General features: G+C 37.6%; 1 protein-coding gene across 1 annotated transcript in view; it reads left to right on the top strand.

The window, feature by feature from the left end:
• Positions 1–665: 665 nt before the first annotated feature.
• The window catches only part of C1H21orf91 (chromosome 1 C21orf91 homolog), a 28,060-nt gene continuing 18,148 nt past the window's right edge, over positions 666–10,577 (top strand). Inside the window, exon 1 of the mRNA XM_048961016.1 lies at positions 666–978. Within this exon, the coding sequence (XP_048816973.1) occupies positions 973–978 (6 nt within the window). The 5' untranslated portion in view covers positions 666–972. The remainder of the gene's footprint in view (positions 979–10,577) is intronic.

Genomic DNA, 10,577 nt, shown 5'->3' with positions numbered 1-10,577 from the left:
AACAATATTTACATAAACCTGCTCTGAAAACCAGTAGAAGTTTCATTCAGATTTTGTTTACAATCCTCAAGATTTCATGAAGCCAGTTGTTGCCTTTCCCTTCAAAAAAGAGTAGAAGTGCTATTTGACACACCTGTTTTCTACTTTACTTTGCCAGGAAACATCCTAAGGAATGAACTTCAAATTATTTCTCACACTAAGACATTCCAGATTGTCAGCACGTTCTCCCATGTTTTTCTTTCCTCTCAATAAAGCTGTGTGTTTAGAGTTGGTGTTTATTTGTTGCATGGGCAGGTGGGAGAAAGAGAAACAAAGCAGGTAGTAGCTATAGTAAGGACATCAGAAGAAGAAATAATGAAAACATCTCAACCCTGGACACGTTTCTGTCTAGGCTTTTTTCTGCAGCCTGTGGCCGTGGCTGGCACAAAAGTGACTTGTATTTAGAAGATGTTGCATCGCTCTGATGCAATGGGTGTCCTTGTGAGATGTAGATAAATATAACAATTCAATAACTGAGTTGCAAAAAAAAAGTCTGGTCACTTCATGTTTCAAATTGCATGCTGATTTGGGAGGCCCCGTATTGTTTTACCAAAAAAAAGCCTAAGTAACTCAGTGCACGCTATCTAGTATACAGCTTGCTCAAGTAGGTCAGCACCACAGTGCTATTACTGCAGTACATCTATCCTTTCAGTTGCTCTAGGCCATAGTATAAGGCTTCATTCACAGAAATATAACTTTACAGATAATATGTATCTACAGGTAGCAATCTCCTGAAGCTGCATTTATATTTAAGGCTTCTGATAAACACAACACATTTGCAGACTTTAACTCTTTTCCAAATATTATAACATTTATCATATTAACATGAAGAATTGTTATGCTTTTGATTCTTCCACCTGAAATGGTCTGCCTCTGAAGCTGTTGCATAGAAGAAGGAAGAATCACTCAAACAATATCTTCATTGGATTGGGTATGCATGTGAGTCACTGATAACAACGTGCAATGACTAAAAAGCATGAGATATATCAAAATTGGACTGCTGGGTTTTTTTTGTTTGTTTGTTTGTTTATTTGTTTGTTTTTGTGGTTCTTTTTTTTGTGTGTTTGGGGGGGGGGGGTTGTTTTTTTTTAATCCTATTAATTATGTGGTGAAGTGTCTGAATGCAGTAAGTAGCCTTACGTAACAGATTTTTAATGGAGAAGTCAAAAGTTTTATATTCTTGATATTGACCATTGTTAGGACATCATGCATTCTGCAAATATGTTACAACAAATATCCTGCTATTAAGCAGACTTTTTTGGCTGTGTATGCGCATATGCAGACAGGCCGCCTTTGGTTGTAGGTTAAACAAATGGAACAACAGGGGATGCTAATTACATCTAGACTGAAGAGAATGTTGAACTAATTGTCACTACAGGCATTTCCTTACAGATAGCTGTTTATGCAGATTTTTTTTTTTTTTTTTAATTAATTCTCTGTCCATTTTAGCACACTATATTATTTCAGCACGTTTCTGGACTTTACCTAAGATAAATGCATTTTGGGAATAAGGATCGTTTTTACAGGAATTCTAAAATAGAAAGTTAATGACAGTATGGTTGAGAGAATAAGAATTAGGATGACAACTGGTCTAAACCAAAATAGTAGTAATTAACTCTGGCTATTATGTTATATGGAAAAACAGGAAGATGTGTGTTCTGATAGGTTCAGGAAGGACCTGGGTGCTCATACTCCTCCTTCCCTAACAAATTCCACCCTAGCATTCAAGTAGTCACACTAGCTTTATTTCAGAAGCTTTGTTGCCAGTGAGTTGGAAAACACAAAATAGCCAGCCTGTGCCACAGCAGTAGTTTGATCAGTGTAAGAAGAAGACTTGGAGCAAAGATTTTCTCAACATGAAAATGTTTTGTTTAACAACACATGCTCCTAATTCTCTGAAATATCTTTCTTCAGCTGATACATACATAATGATATAGCACTGCTATATAAGACTGATCTTTGACAACTGCCAATATATACATATAACACTGTACATATATGTTTACATTACATATCACATAATATACAACACTGAACAAACATATAAACATAAATGTTGCCAAATTAAAATGGTACATTGGACACTCACTTATTATGCTAACATGGTTTTTGGAGCAATGAAAAATGGGTACTGCTGATAGTCATTTTTGTAGGTTGCTTGCTGTTTATTTTTCTCTACAATCTGTTAATGTTATAAGACAGGAACAATATACGCTATTTACAAAATAAGATATGGTAATCATCAGTGATAGCATATGTGTACTGCTATAGCATATAAGAGTAAATAAGAAAATTTAGCATCAGCTAAGGTAAGCAAAATTTACAGTATCCAGAAATATCAGGGTTGCAATATACATGTACATTCAGGCTTCCCATAGGCACAAGATTAGAAATAATAGACAAAAAACCAAGTGGTAAATAAACTTGTAGCTAATCCAGTGTGAGGCAATTTGCCTTATCTAGATTAAATTAGTTTAAGTATTTCTGATTACCTTATGTGTTTTTTTTTTGGTTTGTGTTTTTTTTTTTTTTAATAATTAAGATGATATAAGGACAAATACACAAAGTTTTATTTTACCCCCAAAATGATAAGGAGAATAGCGTGTCTTGCTGCTTCTGAATCAAATATTAATTTGGTTAGCAGGGCAAAACTGTGTAACATGGCATCCTACTTGTGGATGACATAGCTGTTTGAGGAAATACACTTAGCAACCACAGCCCCTTCCATTTTGAGGAGTTCTACAGAGCAAAACCACAGAGAGCTGGGAAGTCAACACTGCTGGCGTCAGCAGTCTCTTCTCCAAGGCTATGGTGGTCACAGTGATGAGCAGGGCAGCAAGTCGCTTCCCACACGACTGTCAGACATTGCTCTTGGAGCTTCAAGGGGAAGAGTGACCACTAAGCTTCCAGTCCATACCACACATTCCCTTCTTATAGTAGAGCCCTTCATTCCATTTAATGGAGATGATGATCAAGCTCTGCCTTGTATATACCATTATGTTAGGAACCTAACATTAACATCTCAGTAGCAAGAGAAACACAGACATCCCCAGAAAACTATTCAGAATAATCCAGGTTTCTATAGTTGTAGTTAAAAAATATTTTAAAAAATCAGATTGGCTTTTCTAAGTATTAAGAAATTTTAGGGTTAAAAAAGAAACAGACATAATGCTCATTAAATGGAACCAGCAGGCATCTGATTTGAAATGGGATTAGTTCCCCCATCCTGCTGTGCTGTTTTCATGTACATGGATGGATTAACAAAACAGGTTGGGTTTGGGCTTTTTTTTTTCCCCATCATTTCAGTTCAGGACTATCAGTCACTACTTTTTCCTGACTTTGCTGACTAAAACTTTTAATGAATTTATCAGTAGAAACTAGGCCACTGTCAGCAATGAGCTTAATACTATCTGACGCTTTTTAGAGATTAAGGCTCAGCCTGTACATACAGTGATACATCATTTTAATTTTAATTAACTAAAAAGACACGAGTAAACACAATTTTTACTTCTCATTGAGCTCGGTAGAGGCAACGTGTGCATTTGGCAGTAGCACAGAGCACTGCCTGCATTAAACATAGACTGGTAAACTGGATCTATAAGATAGTCAGAAATCCGGAATGTTCAGGGGTGGGGGTAGGAAAGCCAATGACATCCCAGAGGTGAATCTGGTGATGAATGCGAAAGGCAACAAGAAGGGTTTCTAAGGTACATCAGCAGCAAAAGAAAGACCAGGGAAATTATGGGACCTCCACTTAACAGGGTAGAGTGACAGGGACCTGTTGACAAAGAACATGAAGAAGACCACAATACATAGTGCCATTGAATACCACTAAATGCTGCAGGTCCATGAGTCTAGGCAGAAAAACTACAGCAAAAAGGACTTAATCCTCAGTGAACAAGAAGCACATTAAGGAGCATGTAAACAGTCTGGACACACCTAAGTCTTGACAATCTGATGTAATGCTCCCATGACGGCAGAAATCTGTCCAATATTACTGCATGGCTGCTGCCAATCATCTTTGAAAGGTTGTGGCAAACAGGAGAAATCTTTGACTGAAAGAAAGCAAATATCATCTGCATCTTCAAGAAGGGCTAGAAGGAACACCCAGAGAACTACAGGCTGTTCAGCCTCACCTCAGCTTCTGAGAAGGTGATGGGACAAATAATCCTGGCAGCCATTTCCAAACATATGAAGGACAGGACTTTCTCTCATGTCCTGTCATCATTATCAGGAAGCAGAACATAGCACTGACCCTCTGCTCCCTTCACAAGGACCTGTAGGCTGCCACGAGTCCTCCTTCCAACTTCTTCTGCTTTGGGCTGAACAAACCAAGGGACCTCAGCTGATCCTCATACATCTCATACACCTTCATGCTTTTTTTCTTCTAGACCCTTCACCATATTTGTAGCCCCCAAACAGCATCTTTGTTTCATTTAAATATGCAGTAAAACTTTTTACTGTATGAGTGGTTAAGCAGTGGGGCAGGTTGCTCATACTGTGGAGTCTCCATCCTTGGAGATGTTTAAAACTTGACTGGATACAGCCTTGGGTAATTGCTCTGTCTTAGTCTGCTCTGAGCAGGGTCTTGGATCAGATAATCTCCAGTGATGCTTTTCTGTATCAGCTAGTCCTTGGTTGCATGTGTGATTAGAAATGTTGCTGAATGTATTACACACAGTATATCTCGAACCAACAGGCTACATCTTTTGATGAGGCTTTTCTGTCTACTTTCCATCTTCTCCTATGTTTAGGCATCTGAAGTGAATTAATGGTGGTCATTCCTAACATGGTGTTATGGAACTAACTCTTCTTCCTGCGGATATAAGTAGAGCCTGATTGTATAATTAGTACAAATGCATAGGCATAGCAGGAAGAAGGCAGGGCTAAGCAAATAACCTGGCCACAGTGTTTGCTGTATTTCATACACTGTGCAGGCAGCTGATCTTTCCTATTGCAATTGCTGCGTATTGTTGTTTGTTTGTTGCCTATAGAACTTTAATTCTCATTAATAAAAGGGGGAAAAAGCCACTTAACAGATCAGCCCCTACCAATATTCTGTCAAAGAGCAGTTTCAAGATTAAAAAGATATGGGAGGACAGTAGCATGAAGATGTCGCTTTTCTTGTGTTTGTTGCTACAAAAGACGGCAGTATGAAGACAACAGACTATTTTTTGTATTCTGATAGTAAAGCTAATGAAATCAGTTCTTTAAGTAAGTAAAGATTTGCTAAGATGCTAAAATATCTACATACTTCAGAAGTACTACCTTAATCTTGTCCAGTAGGTAGGTAAAATATGTAGCTATCTTACTGTACTCTTTTCAAGCTGTTATTTCAAAATGTGTAAAGCTATTAAATGCTACTAATATTCTATAACATTGTGAGTAGGAGGTTATCTCTGCTGTGAAATCAGAGATCTCTTACTACTCAGTTTTAGTACTCACCTTTGGGGAACCAGTGGATCTCTGGCACTTCCCCAAATTTCTCATGTAATACATACGCCTGTCTGCCAAAACTGTAATGAAACTTTCACTTGAGCAACATGGGAATGCAAACTACTTAAGATGATTTTCAGCAGAACACAGTTTGGCAACCTGATGGCTTTGGTAACAACTGTAAATATATGTAATAAAAAGGAGAGTTTATCAGTTTTCAAATATACAAAGAATGGAACAACCAGATAACTACTATTAGGTACAAAGCACAGTGACTGTATTTTACATATTCAACTCTGGGAAACAACTCTGCTCAACAATGCAGAATTAAGTCTTGGCTGATTAACAGCATGAACAACATTTGCGAGGAACTTCCAACAAAGGAGGAGGCATTCTGTAAAAAGGCCAAAGGTGATTGTGTGAGAAATACTCTAATGAGACAGTGAAGACAAGTATTACTGACAGACAGTACATGAGGGCTGATGCTCAATGAAACAATAAAGCTGATTCAGCATAGAGTCAATTGATCAGAAACTTTGAAGAGGACAAAGAATTTGCCTTTGATGCTAATGAAGTGAAAAGCCAGAGAGAGACAGAGACATTATGTCAGCAAAGAAGATAATCCTCACAATGCAATTTTGAATGAACTTCAGAAGAACACACTGAAAGGCACAGGAATTAGACAATGAAGTTGTTAATAGCTGAGGTGTGAAGTGACAGGCAGTTGAGACACTCATCAAGGCTGAATCTTCTAGTCGATATGTAGAAAGAAGTTAGATAACGCAGAGACAATCCTCTTGTATTCAAATTAAAGGCCTGAATTATTGGAAAAAAAATATTATCTCAATGTATTGTGCCTCTGTTAGCCATGGTAATTGTCCCCAAGGAAGTGCCAAAAAGGTATGGATTTAGATCAGATGAGGAAAGACAAGTCAGCAATGGAAATGGAGAACTATGAGTCACTAGAATAAGATGCCAGTTAGTGCCAAGTTCATGGATTAGAGAACGAGAGATAGTGCTCACAGCTGTGATCACTTCGGGGGATGTATGACAAATCATGATTAAAAGCTGACTGACAAGAATCAGCTGCTTTAAGAGAAATAGCCAAGAATTAGAAGGAAAATCACACAAAATGAAAAAATAGAGCCTACCTGAAGACTTTATCTTAGAAATTGACAGATGATGTTGAGAGGTCAGTGAAGATCAGTAAGTGCTGAGATTTGGGTAGGAAAAAGGTGTACTTAGATTGTGAGAGTGCTTCCAGTAACTGGGAGAAATTCAGAAATTTGTGAACTGCTGGATGATCAAAGAAGAAATTGAGGCCATGGGAGACAGAAGGGTGAGGCAGTAAACAACACATTCAGTTAAGCTGAAAAGAAGTATTGAAAGCTTTGGTTCATCAATATATGGGCTTTCTTATTGTAAAGAATAATCTATGGATGAAAAATAAACACATAAACAACACTTAAAAATGAAGTGCTAAGTCGACATGATAATTAATCACTGAGATCTTATTAGGATTAGTGTTCTTCCAAACAGAGAATGAGGATAAAGGAGTTACTAGGAAGTCTTCCCAGAACGTGAATGTAAAAAAGTCATTTCTCTCCTCTGCCATTCATGGCTTGTTTGAACAGCCACGTACTGGTTTATCAAGCCTCTGATCCATTCCAATCAGCAATCTGAGAGAAGCCTTTGCTTACAATACACAGACTGTTGCTGCTCCACCCTTGTGTGTTATGACTGAGGAACAATTTCAGGTTGGCTCAGCTTCCTCCATGGTCTGGACTATTTAATGTACACAATTGTAGATTTCTTTTTCTAACCTCAGACAATTCAGGACATGTTTGTCCATGACTAATTTTTCACATTAGTTGGATATTCAATTTCAGGAGCAATTATCATGAAAAAAAAACAAAAACAAAAACAAAAAAAAAAAAAAACAAAACACAACAAAACAATGGTTCTCTGGCTGTTTTACTGAGGTGACAGCTGTGAATTGGATCACTGTTGTTGTAGTTACCTTCTACAACTTTCCTCAGTGGTGTCTTTTCAAGTTACTGTTGAGTTTACCTACTGTCCAGAACAAGTCTACATCTTCTGCTGTCAATGTTTAGTGAACAAAATCAAATTTTGAAGGGGGAAGATCTCAATTTAATGAAGGCACATAAGTCAGTGAGTAGAAGAATGCGTAAGAGATAAAGACTGGTGGTGTGACACTACCCTGAAACAGCTTCATGTTGTAGAATGACACAGACACTCCATAGACTGGTCAGTGAAGAAATGTCCTAGATTTGTATGGCAGAATGGGAAAGACATTTAGGAAAGAAACTGAAGGAAAATGGTAATAAGGAAAAAAATAGAAAAACAGAAAGAGGCTAAAGAAGAAAGATTTAGGCTATCAGTACCCATGTATTCATGTAGCTGTTTTAATTAATCTCTACTGCTGCATTCTACTCTTCCTGTTATCATGATAGAACTTCTGCTGTGCCAAAACGAATGTCTGGGTAATCATGAAGTGAACTGGACAGGAATCTGGTTGATGATGGTTACTTTTCAGCACATAACTCAAATTAAAATAGCAGGAATAAAATGGACAGAAGTTGGGAACAATTAAGCTGGCACTGCTGCTAAGAAGATCATGGAATCATAGCCCAAAGGGCAAATATAGCAAAGAGACTGGATAAATGAGCAGGTCTGGGACTGACGGCTAAGATTGGTGATGCTACATTTAGTTTGATGCAGGAATCACATCTCCACTCCAAAAACCTTTACACCAAATACAGCAATAACGTAGCTGAAGATACAGTCATTTCAATGAGCTGATTAAAAAACAAAAAAAAAAGTTTTCTTTCTTTGTTTTTGTCCTTGATCACCCCAGTCCACCTCAGAGTAACCATAAGATCCTCAGATCCAAACAGAAGGAAATGGCCAGATGAAGGAACTGCCTCTTTGCAGTCAGATTTTTACGCTACACAATAAGAGGACTAAAGCTAGTCAATAAAGAATTAAAATAATACATGACAGAAAAGGTCAAACATTGAGTGAAGTTGAAAGAGGACTGAAAAAAGTAGGAAGAGACAATAGTTCACAAAACAGAAGAGTCAAGATAGCGACTATAGTAAGATAATTTGTACATGTATATATTCTGGGCTGAAAGTTAAACTAGGAGGGGCTGCAGGATGCTGAAACAACAGATCTGAAACAAACAAACAAACAAACAAACAAAAAAGCTAGTTAGAAAAACTCACAAGACAAAAACAAAACCAGAAGAGTGGAGAAAATACATCTATATTTATTAGCTGCTGGCAGGGAACTGCCTGAAGAACATTAAGACCCATAGGAGTGCCTGGAAAACTCCAGACATCTGTCATGCAGAGGAAAAAAGAACTCCCCTAACTCACAAGAGAGCAGAAAAGAAAGAGAATGAAATCAGGTTGGTTTGAGAATGTTACTTTCTAGATATTTTCATAGGGGCAGGCCTCACCTAGACTGAATTTTAACTTTTCTCTTTTCCTGTATATTTTAATTTACATGTGCACACCTACACAGACACTTTCATTTCAACAGTGCTAATGCTATTTATATTCTCCATTGGGAGCTTGCCACAGTATTTTTAATAATGCCTAAGCAACCCCACCTCTCCCTCGACTCCTGTACATTTCAGTAAGAACACATTTTAACTTTAGAACTTCTATATCTTCACTTAGGAAACTGGAATTAACGTGCCCTCAAAAGACTGTTCTAATTATTACCTATTTAGAGCGAATTAACTAGTGAAGTTAAAGACACGATGTCATGATACAGGGGGCAGTTCTGAATTACTCCTACAGCTGCCTTCCCACCAGTGCTTATAGGGCTCTCCTATGCAATGAAGTAATGAGTTGATGTGAGTTAGAATTAATTTTCTTTCTATTAAATCAGTTATCTAGTCCCTTGTGTCATCTCATCAAGACTGAAACGTGGTGAGGAAACAGCGTGGGAACACAACCAACCAGCTAAGGAATGTGAAGCAGTGGGAATTATTAAAATGTGATTACTACCAAAGCCTTCCTAAAATGACAACACGATCTCAACAGACAGGAGGGGAAAAAAAGGGGGAAAAAAACAAAACAAAACAAAACAAAACCACAGATTGGTTTGCTACTAATGATTTTCCAGTAAAATAAGCTCTAGCTAGAATAATGTATATTGATGAAACAAGGGATTTGGAAGAAAATATGTATATGTATGTATACGTACAACCACATCATGGGCACTAAGATTGAACAGTGTTGTGGGAGTTTTTTCATAATCCTGCACCTGCAACATTTTCTTTCACTATTTTTAATGCAGTGATCTCTGTGCTTTAAACTTTTTTTTTTTTTTTAACAAGAAAAGTCGTTCAATTACCAATAGCCATACTGCTTCCTCCACTTCATCTGTTAACAAGATTTATGGGGCTTTTTTTTGCCATTGGATTTCACAGTTGCTGATACACTGTGGCAACGAGGCATAGAAACATCAGATTCTGGAGGGAAAAATACTCAATTATTTATATATTTTATAATCCTCACTACCATCATCTGTCCAGCTTCTTCTTTATGCTTGTAAATCCTCCACCCCAGGCTCACATCCTTTTCTTTCTTAATATTGCTTTTGCAACGAAGTCAGGCTGCTGCTTGTTTGCCACTTTTCATGCCCATCAAATAAGTAAACGATGGGAGTACAGAGGAGGTGTAGCTGCTCTCCCAAGCTCAATGTTAGCGAGTGGGAAAAGCAATTCAAGGAAGATCTCAGGAAGCTCTGAGATTAAATTATTCTGCTGTCCTTCAACAGAAATAAATCCAAATTCTATCCACTAGTTAAAAGCTGCAAAGGAATGGACGAAAGAGCAACATTTCTTTTTTCTTACTGTTGGAATTGAAAAAAATGCCCCAAGAAAATATGGTGAAAGGGATCATAAAAAACACAGGCAAATGTGTTTGGAGAGAGGAGATTTTGGAAGATGATGTAGCTGTTTCATAGGTAACCCCACTTTCGACATATAGGCATGCATTGTAGGTAATTTCCACGAGTTGTGGAAATTCTCAGGAAGGCACAATCTGCCATCTGTGGCTTAACCT

Source organism: Lagopus muta, chromosome 1 (assembly GCF_023343835.1).
Source record: "Lagopus muta isolate bLagMut1 chromosome 1, bLagMut1 primary, whole genome shotgun sequence".
Classification (NCBI taxonomy): Eukaryota; Metazoa; Chordata; class Aves; order Galliformes; family Phasianidae; genus Lagopus; species Lagopus muta.
This window is presented reverse-complemented; position numbering and strand designations above follow the sequence as displayed.